At 34.5% G+C, this 22,649-nt stretch overlaps 1 protein-coding gene across 1 annotated transcript; it reads left to right on the top strand.

Annotated features, from left to right (window-relative positions):
* The first annotated feature begins 1,093 nt into the window (after positions 1-1,093).
* CCT8 (chaperonin containing TCP1 subunit 8) lies at positions 1,094-22,352 on the top strand. Its single transcript, XM_031959260.1, has 15 exons — positions 1,094-1,263; positions 3,658-3,748; positions 4,497-4,576; positions 6,220-6,369; positions 10,302-10,482; positions 12,242-12,303; positions 15,168-15,305; positions 16,581-16,759; positions 20,243-20,309; positions 20,381-20,468; positions 20,567-20,682; positions 20,948-21,019; positions 21,096-21,260; positions 21,528-21,647; positions 22,189-22,352. Exons 1-15 carry the CDS (start codon positions 1,204-1,206, stop codon positions 22,264-22,266), a joined length of 1,647 nt encoding a protein of 548 aa, XP_031815120.1. The 5' UTR covers positions 1,094-1,203; the 3' UTR covers positions 22,267-22,352.
* Positions 22,353-22,649: the final 297 nt, after the last annotated feature.

The following is a 22,649-nucleotide window of genomic DNA, read 5'->3' as shown; positions in this document are numbered from 1 at the left end:
TAAGTCTCTCCAGGCCTTTCTGAAATCATCCTGTTGTAAACCTAAGAATTTAAAAGGCAGAGATTAGGAAGGGAATTGATTTAGGGTACAACTGGCATAGTTATTGGGAAGACTGTCCTGTATGAGGAACATTATAAAGGTCAGTTTGGCTAAAGTATTCAGTGTAGGTGAAGAGGAACCTGGAAAAGTAGATTAGAGACAGATTGTAAAGGGCTTTAAGCGCTAGATGATAAGACTGCCAGACTTCAAGTCAGGAAGATCGGAGTGACCCATCTTGAGCAAGTCACTGTAACCTTTCAGGCAAGTTTCCTCATCTATAAAACGAGGATAATAATCGTATCTATCTTTCAGGGCTTTTCTAATTCATATTTAAATACTTAGCAAATTTTAAACGTTATATAAATGCTATTATTATGCAGATTGATCCTTCAAGTAAGAGGGTTAGGGATGTCCTTTCGTTTACTGACCAGGGGAGTGTCAAGGTTTATCGCAGCACTTTGGGAAAGATTATTTAGGCGGCGTATGTAATAAGGGATGGGAATGGAGAGAGACGGGTCAGCGGCAGCAGTCTGGGCCAAAGAGATGGGCCGGGCGGGAGAGAAGCCGAGATCTGACCACTGGGTTGGTCAGATTGCAGAGGTTTCGGGCCGGGGTGACATCTTCCACAAAAATGGGTATATAAGTGGGGTGAAAGGGAAAGATCGCGAGGTCCGTTTTAGCTGTAGAGTCTGCGGCGCAGCCTGTGGGATGGAGGCCCGAGTATGGAGCTGTTTTAAAATCAAGGGCAGCTGGTAATATCACCGAGAGTATGGCGCGAGAGAAGGATGCTGGGGTACAACTCTGGGATACAAGGAGCCGTATCTGCGGCCGGTGACTGACGGCCCCCACTCCAGAGGGTGGGGGAGGCTACGAAGGCCGCCAGACCCCAAGGGGGAGGACACGCGAAGCTCGGCCGGCTCCGGGGCGTCTTCCTCCAGGAGAGACCGCGCCGGCCACGCCCAGAACCCTAGCACGTGGGCTGGGCTAGCTGGAGCCGCCTACAGGAGGGGAGGGGGAAACGGTGGAAGGAGGGAAAGGAAGTGAGGAGCTTGCAGGGAAGGGGCGTGGGGCGCTGCGCGCGCAGGCTTCCCAGCGGGCAGTGCGTGCTTTCTCTCCGGTTTGTTCGGTTCCTTGTGCGTTGTGATCCATAGTTACCATCTAGCTATGGCTCTCCACGTTCCCAAGCCCCCGGGCTTCGCCCAGATGCTGAAAGAAGGAGCTAAAGTAAGCGAATGAGAGGGGATCGGTCGGGGGGAATGCCGGCTTGGTACGGGCGACTGTGGAGAAAGGGTAAAAAAAACCAGGCGAGCTAACGTGGGTGGGCCGTCCTCCAGGCCGGGCCGCTAGAAAGGAGAAGGTTCCAGAAGTGAGGGGCGGAGACCGGAGCGACCCATGCGCCGCGATCCCCGAGGCTGGGGCGCGCGACTCCGACTGAAAAGGGCGCTGCGGCGCCCCGGAACGTGATCACGTGTTCCGGGGCCGCCACCCTGGGACACGCGTTAGCTCTTGGCCCTTAAATCTCATGAAACAAATCACCCTGGCCCTAAGCGAGTTCATTTCCCTGCTGAGACCGTTTAGGAAGGGACGTTGTGCATGTAGGCATGGAATTATGGGGGAAAGAAGCGGCCTTTAACTTACGCACCTACTGTACTAACAGCTTCGTCTGCAGATTTTTTTTTAAATGGTTACGTTATTGTCAAGGGGCTTATAGTCTTAAAGGGCTTCTACACCTATTAACCGAGATCCTGTATTAACACCAATAAGTGTATGAGAGAAAAAGAAAACTCTATTGGGGGGTTCATGGGAGCAGGTTTCCTTCCTTTCAAGGATTGTGTTGAATGGAGATACCATGGGATGCATGGCACAGTGGATAGAGCGCTGTCTGCGCAATTAGGGACCAGGATATAAATCCCTCCTCTGGTGTTTAATACGTGTGAACTTGTCTTCCATTTAATGATTTTTAAAATGAAAGTGTTATAAATAGGTGGTCCCTGATGTTCCTTCCAACTATAGATCTATGATCCTGAAAAGTGCTCTGATTTTCATAGCTTTTAGGTCTGCTAGTATTTAATGATTTATTCTCTTAACAACGCTATGATATTGGTACAAGTTTTGTCATCATCCCTATTTTTTTGTTTGTTTAAAAAAACTGAGGCTCGGACTTTTCCATGGTTTTACCTCATAAGATGTCTTACTCGAGACTTAAATCAAAGTCTTGCCTAATTCTAAATTTATTTAAATTTGTGGTTTTTACTTTTCTTTCTCCCAGAAGATTAGAATTAGTCAGATTGTGATCATGTTCCCAAGGCCAGGTCTTAAATGTAATTTCAGGGATATAGGTAAGAGATTTTTTATTTTCAAAACATGTGCATGGATAATTTTTCAACATTAATCCTTGCAAAAAACCTTGTGTTCCAGTTTTGGTAAGAGTTGTTTTTTTTTTTTTTTTTTTTATGGTAACGTTATAATGTGCTCTCTCATTTTTATCGTTTTAACTGACTAAGCTTGCTAATGCTGAATTACATATCTGGATATGTAATTTCACCTGCAGAGCAAAAGAATATTTTGAAAAAGTTGAGGTTTTGAATGGTGATTAAAAAACAGAGGCTAAATGGTTTGAGGAGTCTAGAGTCTTGCAAGTAGCATGGAGATGTACAATACATTCCAGTTGCTTGTTTGAAAACTGTCTTCCTAATAGAAACTTAAGAAATTTGTCTCTGTAAATTATGGTCATAATTACGATAAAAAAAAAACAGTATATCACTCCATCGTACCTATTATTAGGGGCAATATGCAAACTATTATAGTGAATAGAGAACATTGACTATCTTCAGAATTAAGAACACTTTGGTGCTAGGCCTTGACTGGGTTTGGCACCTGCCTTGCAATAAAGAAATTTAGAGAATTGATCGAGACTATGAGAGATTAAGGAACTTCCTCAGGGTCACAATCTGGATAAATAGGAATTCCTTACATTGAAGTAACTAGAATTCTTGGAGAGTCATTTTCTTGTATGTAATAAGGTAATCTATAACATTATTACTTTTAGTATCTATCTCACAGGATAGTTGTCAAAATAAAGTAAGATAATGATGTTTTTCATATTGTGAGGCTATTAGTATATACAACGGATTCTAGAACAGTTCTCATCCCAAAGAACTTATTAGAAGCCCAGTAGTTTGGAGAAGCAGATGTGTTAATGACAAAGTTGGCATTCCATATCATTCAAAAATTGTATCTCTTACATAGAATGTCCCTGTAGTCTGAAACAAAATCTGAATTTCCTCCAAATCTTGTGATAAGAGTTGAGAATCATCATAAAGGGAAGATTTTGGATCTCACAATACCTTTGAAATTGAAATATGACAAATTAACAATTAATATTTCACTGCCTTTTGAGAAAGAGCAGCATTTTTTGATGTCTAAACTGATCTATAATTCTAAAAAATCGGTATCTCTTGTGTTCCTGGTGCTCCTGAAGGATTTGACAGATGGGAGGGAAGGGGTAGGGAAAGGGGATGTTGCATAAAAATGAATAAGATATACTTTATATTTCACAAATTCCTGTCTTAAAGATTACACTTATCAGCTGTAAAATTTTGACTTTTTTCTTTTAAGCATTTTTCAGGATTAGAGGAAGCTGTGTATAGGAATATACAAGCATGTAAGGAGCTTGCCCAGACTACCCGTACAGCATATGGACCAAATGGTAATTCTAAATCTTATCATATGAGTTACTAATAATTATTGCCTATTGTTGTAAGATTTACTTTACAGTTATTTGAAATTAGACATTTCTGATAAATCTGTAGCTCTGGAAAAAGTAATTTAGAAATTTTAAGACACTATATAAGTGTCTTACCTACCTTGGGCTAGGAATCTAGAATTGAAAGAGCAGAGATCAATGTCACTAATTAAGAATATTTTTAATAACTTTTGATCTTATTTTTTTGTTATGCAAGCTAAGAAGATAGAAAAGCAAGTGAGACAGAATCTTTGCCTTCAAAGATTCCATTCCACAATTTTCTGTAATGGAAAGATTGTGAATTTAAGAGATGTTATTTCTCACCCATCCTCAACCCCTGCAATTACACTAAATGTGTGATTTTTGGGGCAAATCATTCTATCTCTAGGCTTCAATTTCCTCATCTCTGAAATGAAATGGTTAGGTTTGGCATTCTCTGAAGTGCTTTGAAGGCCACAAATTCTAGGAATTCCTACAGAGGTGGGAGAGGTCACTTTTACTTATGGTTGACCCAGAAGGTTTTATACAAGAGGTATGGAATAAATTAGCCTTCAAAGGTTTTAGGATCATGTGAAGTTGTATAAAGAGTAAAAAAAAAAAAAATTTTTAACGAAATTAAATTACGAGTAACGGGAAGACAGTACTTGTGGGGGGTGTTTTAGATTGTTGCCTTAAGGGGATATAGAAATAAGAGTTGCTATGTTATTTTTAGGAATGAACAAAATGGTTATCAATCATCTGGAGAAGCTGTTTGTGACAAATGATGCAGCTACTATTTTAAGAGAGCTAGAAGTAAGTAAATAAGGATTTTTTTGGTAGAATAATAAAAACTTGTCATATTCAAGAAATATCATTTACTTCAGATTTTTATTATGGAGGATTTTCAATGAATGTAGTACGCAGAAAGAAAGATAGATTTTAGGAATTTATTTCAGCAAATTATAAAATTACAGGGATTTCCTGAAATCCATTGCTGTTTTTATATATATATATATATTTTTTTTCTATTTTGCTAGTTAAATACACTGGAAATTAATATTTAGACTATAAATAATTCATTGGGTTAAAATGTATGAAATTTCTTGTAAATAGAAATGAATGTATATTAGCCAGATTATGACATTCAGTGGGCAATTCTTTGGATTAGTACATTAAGTATGTGTATTAGATAGGCACTGCCTGGCAGTGAGCTGGAAGCAGAATTGAATAAAAAGAGAGCAATGGATTGCAGTTGGGGAAATATACAACACTTTCAAAAGTCTCAAACTATTTTTTGACACACAACTTCTGTTTTAAAACCAGCAAATCTTCTTCTGATTAAACCATGATCTCTGAAGAAGAATTAACACAGCACATGATTCAAAGAGTGATATAGACAATAACATAGACAATGTAAGTTGTCGCCCATTATCAACATGTATGGACAAGATGTGACAAAACATATCATATGTATATATATATATATATGATAAGAAAAGTATATGACTTAAAGGGCCTTAGAAATGATGATAGGATTTGTGAAAGAAGGGATGACATACATTCCAGGAGCTGTTCATGAAATGTTAAGGCTCATAGCATTTTGATTTAAGCTTTATAGGGACATGGTAGATATAAAAGTACAGAAACATGCTACCTTCATGCTTCCAGAACTGGTTAGTGTAGTAACATTAATGAAAAAAAAAAGCCAAGCCAATTTTGACATTGCAAAGCAGGACTGAGATTTTTTGTTTTTCATCTGTCTTGGCTCATTTGTATGGTAACAAATGTTACCATAAAGTTTTGTTCCAGTAATAACAGTAAAGCAATACTTCATTTAGCTAGCATTTCCAGAGAATGATGTGTTTTAGATTTGGAATTTTCTAAATAACTGGTCACCTCTTTAAGAACTAGCATTTATTTTGAGCATTTTTTGAGAAATCTTTTCAAATTCAAAGTTTTCCTGACCTTGTGTTCATAATTTGGACTTTTTCTTCTTTATGTCTTAGGGTTATCATTCTGAACATAAATGATTCTTCTGTTGTGTAATAGATATGCTTGGACTTAAGGATATAATTTGTATAAGGCCTTTTCCCTTAGTATGTGGACCCCCCCCCCTTTTTTTTTTTTAAATTTTAAAAATCCTTGAATTTTTTATGTCTTGTCATTCCTGTCAGTGTTTTTCTTGAACAGCTTTGCTCTGTTACATAGTTTTCAGTAGTAATGATGAATTGGTTATTTTTTTTTCCCAAACAATTATCTTGTCTGTGTTAGGAATTAAATATTCAACCTTGGTCTAATTAATATAATAACTTCAATGAAATGTGCGCCTCCCCCCCCCCCCACCCCCACCCCCCGATGTATAGCTAAGTTACACATTTTGGAAGTTTTGCTAAATTTTAGGCAGTTTCAAAGAAAAAATTTGAATTTTTTCAATTAAAATTTGTATCCCTCAATAGGTGCAGCATCCTGCTGCAAAAATGATTGTGATGGCTTCTCACATGCAAGAGCAAGAGGTTGGGGATGGCACAAATTTTGTCCTTGTGTTTGCTGGAGCCCTTCTAGAGTTAGCTGAAGAACTGCTAAGAATTGGATTATCTGTTTCAGAGGCAAGTATTTCATTTTGTAATTTGTTCTCATTTGAAATGTAATTAAAAACAAGATTATTAAACATCTGTCTATACTTTTAAATCATTTCCTCTTTCATTTTGATGAGGCCTTAATATATATTATTTGTAATTAGTTTTAATGCAGTATAGGCCATAAATGAAACTTCTGATTTTTTGTATGTTACTGTTCTGTTGTTGATTTTTTTTTTTTTAATTAGGAACTTATTCATCAACAAAAAATGTTGTTTCCATAAAGATCAGAAAGATTTGCTTATGACACTGAATCTACATTGTATTTAAAGTGTCCATTAAGTTGAACATATAGCATTAGGGATTGTCCTTACTATATGTTTACTTCTGAACTGCCTTCTGCTCTTGTCTATATATTTTTGTGTTTTTCGTTGATGTCCTGTTTTTGTTTTTTGGTTTTTGGTTTGGGGTTGGGTTGGGTTGGGTTGGGTTTTTGGCATCACTATCACTACTTTCCACAATATTTCCCTGTAATAAATATGTCAAGCTAAATAAATTTGTGTTATATTAATCATACCTGAAAATGTGTGTCTCTCTGTACCCACTTTTCCAGGTGGTGGGAAATAGGCTTCATCATCAGTCTTTCAGAGTTGTGAATGTTTGTTTCATTGACAGAGTTGTTTAGTCTTAAAAATTTATCATTTATGTTGTACTCATTATAAATTACTGTAGATCATTCTTCTGGTTCTGCTTACTTAATCTAGCTGTTTTTACAGGTCTTCACAAGTTTTTCTGAATCCATTCCTTTCATCAGTTGTATTCTATTCCATTTCATTTCATAAACCATTATTATTAATGGTTTCCCCAATTTGTGAGCACCTACTGTGTTTCTAGTTCTTTGTTACAACAAAAAGTGCTGTTACAAATTTTTTGTATTTTGTAATTGTAACATTCTTTATCTCTCGAGTACAAGCCCTAGTGGTGGTATTTGCTGGGTCAAAGAGCAAATAGAATTTAGTGACTTTGGGGTATAATTAAAAATTGTTTTCCAGAATGTTTGGACCGATTCACAGATTCACTAGTATCGAATACATCAGCATGTTTATCTTCCCGTAGACTTTGACAATTGTCTTTTTCATTTTTTTTTTTTAATCATTACTAATTGATAGGTATGTGATGAAATTCATGTTGTTTTTTTAATGTACTTTTATTGTTAATGACTTGGAGTATTTTTTCTTTTAAGAACTATTTATTGGGGCAGCTAGATGATGCAGTGGATAGAGTACTGGCCCTGGATTCAGGAGGATCTGAGTTCTAACCCTGCCTCAGATTAGCTCAGATAGCTGTGTGACCCAGGACAAGCCACTTAACCCCAATTGCCTCCCCCCAAAAGAAAAACAAAAATAATTATTAATTTTCTTTGACTATAGGAGAATGATTCTTTTTCTTCACAACTTCTACCTTTATCTGATAATTAAATGCAGCAAAATTCTGGTTTCACTGATTTTGTTTATACAAAAGCCTTTCAAATTTATGTAATCAGAATTTTCCAATTTTATCTATTCTTTGATCAAAGATTCTTCCCCTATCCTTAGTAGGGAAAGATAATCTTCTTCCTTATATCTCTAATATGTTCTTGATGTAATCTTTTACATCTGGAAAATATTGTGGTATATACTGGGATATGGTTTAAACCTAATTTCTGCCCACCTGCTTTTCAGTTTTTCTTGAATAATGAGTCTTGAAAGATTCCCTATTTCATTCCCCATAGAAACTATTACAAATCTTTTTCTTCCATAAGATCCTAAACCACTATTTACTCTGCTTGCCCTCGGTTATGGTCTTTTATATCTCTAACTGAAAAAGGAAAAAACAACCAGGAAGCATTAAGTATGAACTACTCCCTCTTCACCCATTCTGTTTATCTCAGAACTCCTTAATATCTTTTCCCCGATATCTGAAAAGTTAGCCTTTCCCCCCCCAGCTCCAGCTCCTGCATTAAGTGTTTGTTTGCTTAACCTCCCTCCCCAAATTACTTAGTGCCTTCCCCTCCCAAACTATTTTGGGTATATATGTATTTACTCATTTTGTATGTCCCATGAAATTTAAGCTTCCGGCAAGTAAGGATCTCTCTGTACTACTCTACTTATCTTTCACAGAGTAGGCACTTAATAAATACTTGGTTGAATAAAATACATTGGGTATATATCTCCAATTTTTATAAACTATTTGTAAGAATCATGAAAGATAATCCAAGAATGTAATTTTTTTGCATTTTTAAATCATTATGGTGATGATAATCCCACATCATTTAGATGGAAGAAAAAAATAAGATTAGAGAAAAATCTTGTCAGTGAATATGAATGCAAAAATCTTTAGCACAGAAGAAATAAATATTAATATTACAAATTTTGATACGGTTGTAGTTATAAGAAGAAGATTACTTTAATATTAGAAAAATTGTAAACATGATTTAATAACAATAAAAAATCATGTTATCAATAGATGTAGAAAAATCTTTTAATAAGATAATAATTTGTTTAAAACAAAAGGTAATGGATTTTCTTTTATAACAGTAAATAATAGCTATCTAAAACCAACAATCAGAATTATCTGCAGTGGAGAAACAGGGATTTTTACAATAAATCAGAAGTGAAGGAAGACTTATTTTCTCCTTTTCATTATCCTTTTTTAGTCAAACATCTCTTTTCTCATTTCCTTTTTATATATATATGTGTGTGTATTTGTATAATTTTTTTTGCTGAGGCAATTGGGGTTATAAGAGACTTATCCAGTGTCACATCCAGGAAGTGTTGTGTCTGAGGCTAGATTTGAACTCAGGTCCTCCTGACTACAGGGCTGGTGCTGTATCTACTATAGCAACTAGTTGCCCCAAGATCACTTATTTTTAATGGTAGATGAATACATTTCTTTTAATCTTAAGACTTTGTTCTATTATTTACTTTTGTTTCATCGAGGCTTGAGTTCTAATGTTTTTTAGATTGTTGACTATAAGGTTTTTCATCTTTTATTCTAAGCTGTTTAGTCTTCCAATTTGTCCTCTGAATTTTTTTTTTCTACATTTCTTTCTGGTACTGTTGTCAAGCCATTAGTCTTCTCTAAGCTTGTATTTGAACTCGTTTTGGAATTGTTGACTTTTTTTCAGTTTGCCTCTTGGTGTTCATTTAATTCATAGTGTTTATTTATTGAACATTGTCTTTCGTTTACTAATGTAGCCTCAATTTGTTGATTGGAAGTAGATACTTGAGTTATATTCCACTCCCTCTCTTCCTTTTGGATGGTGTGGGCAGACCTTGTCTGGTCTAGATGCCATTGCCTCTCTTTTTGTGACTACATGGCCCAGTCCCCTCCTTATTCCCATCTCCCTCCCTACCCCCCAAAAAAATCTACAGGCATACCTGATTTTTTGCTTAATCTACTGGTGATCTGATTCAGGTTTTGGTCTTGTTTCCTTCTCCTTGCTCAATCTAGAATCTGAATTTGGTTTTATCTCCTACTGTGGGCTTAAGAATCACTAAGTAGATGTTTTCATTTGTCTTGGTAGCAGATCTTCTCGAAGCTCCTGGGACATGCTTAGTAAAATCACACTTATACCTGAAGGAAGCCCTTTCAAGAATATTTTCTCCTAGCCCTGAAGTCAGGAAGATCAGAGTTCAAATGTAGTCTCAAAGACATTTAATATTTCCTAGCTGTGTGATCCTGGGCGAGTCTCTTAACCCCAAATGTCTCAGCCAAAAAAAAAAAAAAAAAAAAAAAAAAAAGTATTTTCTCCCAAAGATATTTTCATATCTACAATTCTTCTGCTCCGGCTTCAGCACAGACATTTTGTGGAATGATATAGCACTCTACAACATATTAGAACATTAAAATAACCAAAGTAACGATTTAAAATCATAGGTTTATTTATTGTTTGGAAAAGTAATTCTACTTTTATATTTTAGGTCATTGAAGGTTATGAAATAGCTTGTAGAAAAGCCCATGAAATTCTTCCTGATTTGGTTTGTTGTTCTGCAAAAAATCTTCGCGATGTAGATGAAGTATCATCTCTGCTTCAGACTTCCATTATGAGCAAGCAGTATGGAAGCGAAGTCTTTTTGGCAAAGCTTATTTCCCAAGCATGTGGTGAGTAAAATTTTCACAAATGCACACAGCCCTTTTCCTCCAAAAGTTCAATATGTTATTGTCTGGTTTGATAGTGAGGTGGTGATTTCAAGAAACTTGAAAATATTAGTGGAATAAATATACATGTGAGCATGCACATATGTGTGTGCATGTGTAGTGCTTGAACTGAAAGGGGGGAAAACCAAAAGAATACAATTGTCATAGTGCATGTCAGATGGGAGATAGAGGAACAGGAATCTTCTTTTTTCTCAGTCTTAGTTCTCTCATGTATCTCTCATGTTAGCATTTCACTGCAGTAAAAATCTTTTTATACTATTAGCCCAGTATGGTATCAATAGGAATCATTGAATCAGGATCCCTGTGGGGGCTGTATAGTGACTTAGTTTTAATCTGGTTTGGGATGCTTGTTTGACACCCATGGTCAAGACAGTCTGTTAAGCCAGTAGAATTAAAAAGTAGAGGTAACATTAGTTTTAAATTCCTTTTCTTTCTTGTTTTAATCAGAAAATTCCTCTGTGTTCTTTTAAACAACTTCTTGTGTTCTTTCTCTATATGGTAAAAGAAGAGTTTTTTTTATATTTAAAAAAAAAAAGCTCTATGGAGGTATAGTTAATTACCTCTTAATAAAATCACATAAAGAGAAGCTATTTCAAGAATATTTTCCCTCAGTGGGGGAGGGAGGATTCCTAGTTCATGGTCTTTTCTATTCTGTTTGTAAATTCTTGGCATTTCTATTTTATTTTATTTTATTTTAGTTATGCTTAATCTGAAATAAACCCATATCTTAGTCTGGATGTTGATGGCATTTTGCAGTTATCAGTGATATAACTTAGATGCTGTATGTAATCATCTTTTTTTTCATCTAAGGCTTTCCAACCTTTCTGCAGCCACTTCCTTTCCATATTTTTAACTTTGGCTCCTGGACAAGATCCTCACTCTTCTTTATGCCATATATCCAATCAATTTACAAATGTTGCTTTTTCTACCTTCACATCAGCTCTGGAATTCTTCCTTCCTATTTGTTCTCTCTGTTCTTTAAAGTCTTCATTCACTCCTTTCTGTCCTACATACTGCTATTAAAGTAATTTTACTTAAGCACAGAGCTGACCATGTGGCTGTCCTAATAAGGCAGTTAATTCTAGTGACTGTTGCCTTTAATATCAAACATAATAGATCCTTCTGCCCCCATCTTTTACCCCCCTTTTAAACTCTTTCACAATCTGCCTCAACCTGTTTTTTCAGCCTCATTGGATATTATTCTTTTTCCTGCACTCTGATCTAGCCAAACTGGCCTTCTCTCTGCAATTCATAGGCAATACTTTAATCTTCTGTCTCCATGCTTTTATGCTAAATCCCTCACTCCATTCTCTCATACTTGGAATATATTTCGTCCTTGTCTCTGCCCCAGAGAGAAGCAGCTCTTCTTTTAAGACACATCCTCTGCATGAAGTCTTTTCTTATTCTCCCTCCTTCAAGTTGCCTTGTGACCAAATGACAGTTGTCAGAGTGCATGTCAGATGGGAGATGTAGGAACAGGAATCTTCTTTTTTATTTTATTTTTATTTTTTATTTATTTTGTTTTTATGCTGTATTTGTTCATATATGTATGTACTTATCTTCCTCTTGAGAATTTAAGTTCTCTGTAAAGATTATTTTATTCTTTGAACTTATATCTCCAGCATACCTGGTACAGAATAAGGTGCTTAATAAATACTTACTGATTGATTGATTTTGACTGGTAATATTATTTCTTCAACAGTATCTATTTTTCCTGATTCCGGTCACTTCAATGTTGATAACATCAGAGTATGTAAAATTCTGGTAAGTTATTAAAATCATTTGCTTAATTTTAATTTCAACAAAACATTTTGTTAAATTTTATCTTTAACTTTGGACATTGGAAAATCAAACTTATTTAACTTTTTTAAAAACCAAAATAGTCTGTATATAATTAATTTTGAGATTTATTTAGAAATTCTTCACCCGAGATTATAATAAACTGAATAGCATAGTAGGAGTACCACTGATTTATGTTAGCATCATGCCTTTGTTCAAGTCCCAGTTACTACTTATTAATTACTACTAATATTTGGTGGTGGTGGTGGTGGTGGTTGTTTTTTAATTTGTGATGAAAGTTATCTTTACATGTATTTGGAAAAATAAATTACAACAGCCCCTAATGTTTCTCGCTCCTTCCTCTCGTTCATCCTTCCCAAGAGCCCAAGCAATTTGATATAGGTTAAATATGCAGTTCTTTTAAACATATTTCCATATTTGTTGTGCAGGAAAGGGGAACAGCCATGAAAAAGGAAAAAAACAAATAAAGGTGGAAATACTATGCTTAATTCAGTTCACATTTAGTCTCCAAGGTTCTCTGGATTTGGGCAGCTCTTTCCATCACAAGTCTATTGGAATTGCTTTGAAAATCACTACATTGTTGAAAAGAAACAAGTCCCTCATTGCATAATCTTGTACTCTGTACAACATTATCTTGGTTCTGCTCACTTTACTTAGCATCAGTTCCTGCAAGTCTCTCCAGGCTTCTCCAAAATCATCCTGTTGATCGTTTCTTAAAGAACAATAATATTCCATTACATTCATATACCATAACTTATTCTGCCATTCTCCAATTGATGGGCATTCATTCAGTTTCCCATTTCTAGCCACTAAAAAATAGTTTCTACAAACATTTTTGCACATGTGGGTCCTTTTCCCTTTTTTATGATCTCTTTGGGATGTAAGCTCAATCGTAACATTGATGAATCATAAGGTATCTAGTTTTACAGCCCTTTGAGCATATTTCCAAATTGCTCTCCAGAATGGCTGGATCATTTCACGATACTTCCAACAATGTAGTATTGTCCCAGGTTTCCTACATTCCCCCCAACATTTATCATAGTCTTTTCCGGTCATCTTAGCTAATATGAGAAGTGTGAAGTGGTACCTCAGAGTTAACATCTGGCTTTTTAGGAATTCTAGCCTTTAATTCAAAATGTGATCATTTTATATCTTTCTATTTGGGGATAACCCTAAATTTGATATTTTTAATTAATTTTTTAAAATGCAGGCACTAAAAATCATGGTTTTTAAAAATTTACTATTTTTAGTAATGTTTAGACTATAGCAAATGAATTTGTAAACGGACCCAGAAGGCGGTTGAAATTGGTAGATTTTACTCACTATAATAAAATAGTACTTGTTGATTGTACATTGAGTTTTTCTCTAATGCTAATCACATATAGGGATAGACGCCTGGTTCTTAAAGGCCATGCCAATTAATTGATTGTAACTTTGGATCGTCTTCTCTATTGAAGTATTTGACTTAAAAGTATGGATCGGGCAGGTGTTTATATCTGATATTTTAGGATTAGACTAGCTAAATTCAGACGGTTTTTATCACCAGATTAACTATGGAATAATAAATTGTTTTCCTTTAAAATAGTAGCTTTCTTGGGTAATAGTAGAATTATGATCTGTGTCTTTAAAAGAAGAGTACCATGTCAATTTAATTCAAATTGATTGAAGCATACTGAAGTTTTACAAATTCAATACCTTAGATAGAACTGCTTTGTTTTGGGAAGGAAGGTATTCTGATTATTTAGTTCATTTGAGTCTTAGCTAATTATGTTTCTTTGTGTTAATTTATTTTTTAAAAATACATTTAGTGGTCAAAAGATGTGAACAGACAATTTTCAGATGAAGAAATTAAAAACATTTCTAATCATATGGAAATGTGCCCTGGGATACCACTACACACCTCTCAGATTGGCTAAAATGAGAAGAAAAGATTATGCCAAATGTTGGAGGGGATGTGGGAAAATTGGGACACAAATACACTGTTGGTAGAATTGTGAACGGATTCTGGAGAGCAATTTGGAACTATGTTCAAAAGTTAACAAACTGCATATCCTTTGATCCAGCAGTGTTTCTACTGAGCTTATATCCCAAAGAGTTCTAAAAAGGAGGGAAAGGGACCCATGTGTGCAAAAATTTTGTGGCAGCCCTTTTTGCAGTGGCAAGAAACTAGAAACTGAGTGGATGCCCATTAATTGGAGAATGACTGAATAAATTATGGTATATGAATGTTATGGAATATTATTGTTCTAAAAAAACGATCAGGAGGATGATTTCAGAGAGGCCTGGAGAGACTTACATGAACTGTTACATGAACATGTTAAGTGAAAGGAGCAGACCCAGGAGATCATTGTACACAAGAAGAAGAAGATTATATGATGATTAATTCTAATGGACGTGACTCTTCAACAATGAGATGATTTTAGGCCAGTTCCAATTATCTTGTGAAGAGAGCTATCTACATCCAGAGAGAGGACTGGGAATGGAGTGGTTCACAACATAGTATTTTTACTCTTCTTGTTGCTGTTTGCTTGAATTTCATTTTCTTTCTTGTTTTTGTTTCTTTTTGATCTGATTTTTCTTGTGCAACATGATAATTGTATAAATATGTATACATATGTTGGATTTAATATATATTTTAAAATATTTAACATATATTGGATTACTTGCCATCTGGGGAAGAGGTGGGGGGAAAGTAGGAGAAAATTTGGAACAATGTTTAATGTTGGAATAATTATCCACGCATGTTTTGAAAATAAGAGGCTTTAATTGAATAACATTAAAAATACATTTAGATATGTGCCTTCTCAGGATGTTATTTTCTTTCACAGGGCTCTGGCATCTATTCCTCTTCAGTATTGCATGGTATGGTTTTTAAGAAAGAAACTGAAGGTGATATAACTTCAGTGAAAGATGCTAAAATAGCCGTGTATTCTTGTCCTTTTGATGGCATGATAACTGAAACTAAGGTACGTAGATTTTAACTTAGGAATTAATGGTCTCAAAGATTGTTGAGATGTGCATTCACTTTTCTTTCTAAAGTCATAGCCAGAATATTGATTTCAAAAAATGGGTTGCATTCTTAGAGGCAGTTAGGTTTTATACTCAATCTGAGGTCAAGAAAACCTGGATTCAAATTCTGCCTCAGGCAATTAATAACTTTGTGACCCTGGTCAAGTCACTTAATAATCTCTTTCTGACCTGGTTTTCTTATCTTTAAAATAAGGATAATTAGAATCATAGTATTACTGTGGGAATTAAATGAAATAATTGAAAATTTCTTTGTTTATAGTGTATGCTTAGTAAATGATTTCCTTCCATGTTAAAAAAAAAAAAAAGAATTATGTTTAAATTGCAATCTTGAAAACATAGGAAAATGGTAATAAACAATTCTCTTCTTATGGGAACATGACAGATAATTTAATTTTTGGTTAGTTTTGTGTGGGTAACATTTCTTGAAAAAGAATAGCGTGGGGGCAGCTAGGTGGTTCAGTAGATAGAGCTCCAGCCCTGAAGTCAGGAGGACCTGTGTTCAAATCTAGCCTCAGACAATTTAACACTTCCTAGCTGTGTGACCCTGGGCAAGTCACGTAACCCCAAATGCCTTGCAAAACCAAATTTTTAAAAGCCCACAAATTATCTTCCTTTAAATACAGTAAAGTATTTGTTTAAAAAAAAAATAGTGTACAGTAGACATTTAACATGTATAGGACTGCTTGCTATCTGGGGGAGGGAGTGGAAAAGTCAGAACAGAAGTGAGTGCAAGGGATGTTGTAAAAAATTACCCAGGCATGGGTTCCTTCAATAAAAAGGTATAATTATTTTTTAAAAAAATAAAAAAAAATAGTGTACAGTAATATAGAATATAGCTATACAAAATGACAGTGTACATTTTAATAAAAGATCTGTAAACTCAGAGGGCCAGGCTGCATACTTGCACTCTATACTGCAAAGTTTCAACAGTACTCTTGGATTTCCTCACAGGGGTTTTAAGGGTTCTGTGATCTTGAGAATCTGTAAAACCCATTTAAGAATTATTTAGCTTATTGAGATTGAAGTTTGAGTTGAGAAACACAGAAAGGGTTTTTTGGTGCAATTTTTTTTTTTTTTTTTTTTCCTGTATTATGACAGAGCCAGAGGAGAAAAAGAAGTTGTGTTTTCAGAATGCACAAATAAGAAATTACTTGTTAAAGAAAATGGTTGAAAAAGATTTTTATAATTTAAATGAAATTTTATCTTGACAGGGAACAGTACTGATAAAGACGGCAGAAGAACTAATGAATTTTAGCAAAGGAGAAGAAAATCTTATGGATTCACAAGTTAAAGCTATTGCTGATGCTGGTGCAAATGTAATAGTTACAGGTGGCAAAGTTGCAGATATGGCTCTTCATTATGCTAACAAATACAATATAATGTTGGTCAGGTAAGAATTGAATGCCATTTTATATTTTTAAGAAAGGTTAATTGCATATTACTTTCATTTAAAAAGCATATTTGGAATATTTATGAAGAAACCAGCAATCACTCATTGATTCTTGTCAGTGCCCTTCCGTAAATCCTACATAGGAGATCTATGCAACAAATTTGAAATCTCTCTAGAATAGTGGTTTTCAGACTTTTGAGTCTCACGATCACTTTATGTTCTTAAAAATTGAGTCTTCTCTCCCTAATGAATTTTTATTAATTATATGGGTTAGATCTATTAATATTTACTATATTCAAAATTAAAATCTCTTGATATCATAAAATTACTTTTACTTTGTGGACCCCCTGAAATTCAAAGTCAGGGACCCTTCTTATGATCTTCAGCCCATTCCTCCCAGTTTTTGAAAGCTGCTGAAAAAGAATCCCATGGGTACCAGCATAATTTGGGTGGTCATCTTATCCCCCACTTGGTTCCATAAACACCCTTTACTCCATTTTCTGATCATGAATTTCCTTGGTGTTTTGTTTAATAGTTTTTCTTAGACACAAACCATTGTGATATGAGTGGCCAATATATATACCCTTTGAGTCACTTGGAATTTTAAATACTCCATGATTTGTGTCATATAGTGTAATCTGAAGAATAATGGTGGTATTTGGGATTCTCTCTTAGGAAAAAGGTTGGAATATTTTTAAAAGGGATGTAGTTTCCCAAATGTAATCCAGATCTATTCATTTTAGGGCCAACTAATTGTCCACCTTCCTTACTATGAGTCTACATACACATTCCATGGTGCAGAACAGAAACCTGGCTGCTCACACCTCTTGGATGAGGTGGGAATTTCCCATTCTAATTCTCCTATTGTGATGGAGGACCACCAGTCCCATACCATTAAATTGACACTGTGTCCTAAGGTCTTCTGATCACTCATCTGAACTATTACACACTACACAAACTTTTGGGCTTTGACATCCATTTTATTTCTGTATCCTTGGAATTTCCAGGCCTTCTTATCTGCCCTAAAGCTGAATGAACTCTCCTAGTATACTTTGCCTCCTACCACGTCCTAATGCAGTATTGCTTTTTCATATATTCATATATTCATCTGCAGTATCTCTTAAAGCTATGGAATGATTCAGTAGATTACTTCTCATTGTCAATAGGCAATCTGCCAAAAAACAAAAATTCAAAAATTGTGATCCTATAGGTACCACTTATGAATATGTGACAAGAAATGGACTACTGTATGAAATAATCGATACTAATTAATTTTCACATTACATTGCAATCTTTTAAACAGCAGTGAATTTTAGGAAAGCCTTATAATTTTCCAGATGACTTGTAGTTATATAAAATGGAACTCTATTTCTGTTTAGCTGTGTCAACAGGAAATCCTCCATAATTCTAATTAAAAACCAGTCTCAATTAAAAAGATTTTAGATTAAATAAGATTCTGAAACTGATAGTAATGATGAAATTCTAATAGATCTGTTTAATTTTTTGTTTATTATTTGTTGTCCTTGGTTCTGTAATATGAAAGCTGACTGCCTATGGGTGGCAAATTAACAACATTTTTGAGGAAAGTTTTCTCATAAATATTATCAAATAACTTAAAAAAAAAACCCTCAAACTCACCCACCTCCAACCTTCACTTCCCCAAACTCACCCCCCCCCCAAAAAAAAAAAAAAAAAAAAAACAACTAAACATTTTCAAGCTCATGGACTACATAAAACATAAGCAGCTAGTTGTATTAGGCAGTAGGTCATAGGTTGCTAAAGTGGTAATTGCCTTTGGCTTATGTATATCCCTGCTTAACAGGTAAAGAAAAAGTATCAAAGCTGTTCTGGGACTATTTGTTTTCCTTGTTAACCTTAATAGAAAACTGTGACGATATTTGTTAATGTCCTTTATTATTTTTCTGCTTTTTTAAATGGAATAGTAATTCCATTCAGTATCTTCTTATCTTTATTCTTCTAATTTGATACTGATTTTGACCTTTGCTCTAACATGTTGATAGGTTTTACACAGATTAGTGGTTTGGAAACAGTTCCCCCACTGATTGCCATTTGTTTCCTGTCAAATTGCAAGTATTTAGTTTTTTTTTTTATCTTTACTCATAAAATCAATGAAAATAAGGCATAATTGCTTGCATCTTATGCTTTGAATCTAAATGAATCAAAAAGAAGTAAAGCTGCAGCCAAACAAGGATCTTTTCCCTTGGAAAGCAAATAATACATGAGAAAAAGTGGGACTACTATTTCCATAGCCCTAAGCTTATCTGTTAGTGGAGCCTAGCCTAAAACTAAATTTTTGGCTGCCATATCACAGGGTCATTTCACATAAATGCTGAAAATGACCAGATCTTTTTTAGACAGTCATTTGTAAAGCCTTATCTCTGCTGTCTTTTATTTTTAAACCTATATAAAACTTTTCATTTAATCCTGTTAAGTTTTATCTATTCATTTCGGCCTACTGTGCTAGTCCATGAAAAGCTTTTTTTGTTTCTGTTTCGATATCTCCTCAGCTTTATGTAGTGCATGAATATTATTGGTAGAGTTCAATATGTGACATGGTTGTTGAACAAAGATCTTAATGTTAGATTTTCATTGATGTATATATAGGCTTTGGCAACTCAATTAAGCACCTCTTTAAAGACAGAATTTGATATAATGAATTGAGAAATTCTGTGATTTTCATCTTTGGTGTTTATACATTTCCCCTTTCCCATTGGTTTTGATGCACAGAAGAATGTATGCCCTTCCATATATAGAGCAAATAAGGCCCCTTTTGAACATGAGTTTCATTTTCTTTTACACTGAATTTTACTTTTATTTACTGTGGAATGACAACCTCAGGAGGAAAAATAGTTCTAGGAAGGTATAATAGAGCACTAGACCAAGAATCAGAGGACCTGGGCTTGAGTCCCAACTATTTTTGTACTTCTGAGCTTCTGGCAAGTCACTACTTTAATTTTTTATGTGCGAAATAGGGAATAATAATTTATACTGCTTGTGAGGAACACAATTTTTTTTAAGCCTTCAAGAATGAGCATGTCCTGACTATGAAAGCATATGTACAGTTCTCTTTTCATTGGAACGTATGTAGATTGGAAACTAAAAGATACCTTGGACATCATTCCAGCATGCTTCCTCTTCTCCATTTTGTGGATAAGGAAATTTAAGAATGAGTTTATGATTTATCTGAGGTCATACAGATAGTACACACCAGACCTGGAATTTGAACGTGGATTCTTTTTTTGATTCCAAAATCAGTCTTTTAAACCCCTTCTCTAAAAGATTTTTAAATAAATAGTATAAATTGAAGGACACCAGAAAATTCTGTCATAAGGCAAAATTTTTCATTGCAAAATATTTTAGAGGTGATTTGTGGTAGAAAATTGCATTTACACGTGCAGTCTATATGACAGCTGTTTTGTGTGTAGTAACCCAGTGAATTACAAGTTTCTTTTGTTTTAAAAGGTTGAATTCAAAGTGGGATCTCCGAAGACTATGTAAAACTGTTGGTGCTATTGCTCTTCCTAGACTGGTAAGCAAGTTAAATTAAGTTCATGTTTGGAATATTTTTATTACTTTGATTATATTAAATTATTTTTCCAGACTGCCCCTGTACTTGAAGAAATGGGCCATTGTGACAGTGTTTATTTATCAGAAGTTGGAGACACACAAGTGGTTGTTTTTAAACATGGTAAGTATGCTTTTCAAGAATAATTCTGTTGACAGTGTTTTTTCTTTGCCTTAAAAACAAGAATGTAAAACATACCTCCCCCCTTTCATTTCTTACAGAAAAGGAAGATGGTGCCATTTCTACTATAGTACTTCGAGGTTCTACAGATAACCTAATGGATGACATAGAAAGAGCAGTAGATGATGGTGTTAATACTTTCAAAGTTCTCACAAGGGTATGTGAAAAACAACTTGTTTGGTGTGAGATTTAAGGGAACTTTTTTATCCACAGATATTTTGTATGTCTTGATATTTCTAAAAATCTATAATCTTCTAAAGTAAAGATACTTTTCTTTCCCACTACCTTTTTCCAATCATACTCCCACCACAATAGCTTTCAAGTTCTCTTTAATTAGACAATATCTCAATGTTAGAGCACTGTAAGAAGTTTTTTAGGAATAAAAGGTTTTGTTACAAATTTGAGTATGATTTTGATTGTAGGATAAACGTCTTGTGCCTGGAGGTGGAGCAACAGAAATTGAATTGGCCAAACAAATCACATCTTATGGAGAGGTATGCCAATTTCTCTATTGTTCATTTCTAACTTAGGTCAAAATTAAAATATTAAAAACATTTTATTTTGTTTTAGACGTGTCCTGGACTTGAACAATATGCTATCAAGAAATTTGCAGAAGCATTTGAGTCTATTCCCCGGGCATTGGCAGAAAATTCTGGAGTTAAGGCTAATGAAGTGATCTCTAAACTTTATGCAGTTCATCAAGAAGGAAACAAAAATGTTGGATTAGATATTGAGGTTGGAGAACACCTACTTTCTTTTAAGTGTATGATTGTTATAAGCTTTTTTTTTTTAGCATTCCTGCAACTAATGAAGCTTTAGTGATATAAAATTGAGGTGCATTTAATTCCTTAATAGGTTCCACTAAATGAGAATCCAGGTTTCATCGCTTTAAATAAACCCTCTGACAAAATTATTTAAAGAATTTTTTTTGTGGCTTATAATTTGCTTTTGAATGTATAGGTATTTAGAAAGAAAAATAAAAGTTTTGTGTTTTATTGGCAGGCTGAAACTGCTGCAGTAAAGGATATGTTGGAAGCTGGCATTCTAGATACTTATCTTGGAAAATACTGGGCTATCAAGTTGGCTACTAATGCTGCAGTTACTGTACTCAGAGTTGATCAGGTGTGTTGGAAAAGTAAAATTATAATTGGAAAAACTAAATTTTCTAAATTAAATTGTTTTCCTTCTAAAGATCACAAATGTTTCCTGTAACTTTTAAATTTGGTTATATGTTAATTAATTTAAGTGAATGAATGTCGTCTTTATGGGAGAGTTTAAGAAAAAAGAATACTCAAATTATATCTTTGTATCTTAGAATATAAGGAGTGTACACCCCCCTAGACTAGAATAGAGTTGAAAAGTATATCTGAAATTTTTGGTAAAGGTAATTGTAAACAAAGTAATTGTAAACAAAAACTTCATCTGATGAGGCTTTTATAATGTCTTTGTGGATGGGATTAAAGTTAATGTTCTAAGCAGCATAAAATTTTAGATGCATATATAGAGATTTTATTCCAAAATAAAGCTGGGATAAAAAGACTAAGCTTGTCAGGTTAGCGATTTGTGGTAACAAAATTGGGGGGAGGAAATAACTTGCAAAGTAGCTCACTTTTTAATATTTATACACCTTTCTTACACCTTTCTTTTTTTTTTTTTTTTAAAGATAATCATGGCACGACCAGCTGGTGGGCCAAAACCTCCAACAGGAAAAAAGGATTGGGATGATGATCAAAATGACTGAACAGGTTAACTATAAACATCTCAAGTTAAAAGATCCTGTTTGTATTCCATGATGATAAATAAATGCTATCAAATTTTTATGGCCAATATTGTTTCACATTTGCTTCTTTTTGGGAGGGTGGTTTTCCCAATTTTAATTGCAATGCATATCAGTTTTCCAGTGGATTGAGGATTTTTCTACATGAAATAAAATTTCCTTCATTTACAGATGAGAAAATTGATTCCAAAAAAACTGTCTCAAACTCTACTATACTAAAATGACAGAAATGTGAGCTTTACCAGGATTTCAGTGTTCTTGTGTGACAATTTAAATCTTAAGGCACTCGAACAAATGTAAAGATGAAACATAGGGTTAAGTTTAGAATTACTTTATTTTACAAAGGT

This window comes from Sarcophilus harrisii, chromosome 3 (assembly GCF_902635505.1).
Source record: "Sarcophilus harrisii chromosome 3, mSarHar1.11, whole genome shotgun sequence".
Taxonomy (NCBI): domain Eukaryota; kingdom Metazoa; phylum Chordata; class Mammalia; order Dasyuromorphia; family Dasyuridae; genus Sarcophilus; species Sarcophilus harrisii.
Note: the sequence above shows the minus strand (reverse complement) of the source record. Positions and strands in the feature narration are given on the sequence as shown.

Bases quoted from the DNA above. Each gene is read 5' to 3' on its own strand.
- CCT8 (XM_031959260.1), top strand. From the start codon at position 1,204: ATGGCTCTCCACGTTCCCAAGCCCCCGGGCTTCGCCCAGATGCTGAAA. The intron at 3,749-4,496 runs GTAATTCTAAAT...TGTTATTTTTAG, and splicing joins TACAGCATATGGACCAAATG to GAATGAACAAAATGGTTATC. The intron at 21,020-21,095 runs GTATGCCAATTT...ATTTTGTTTTAG, and splicing joins AAATCACATCTTATGGAGAG to ACGTGTCCTGGACTTGAACA.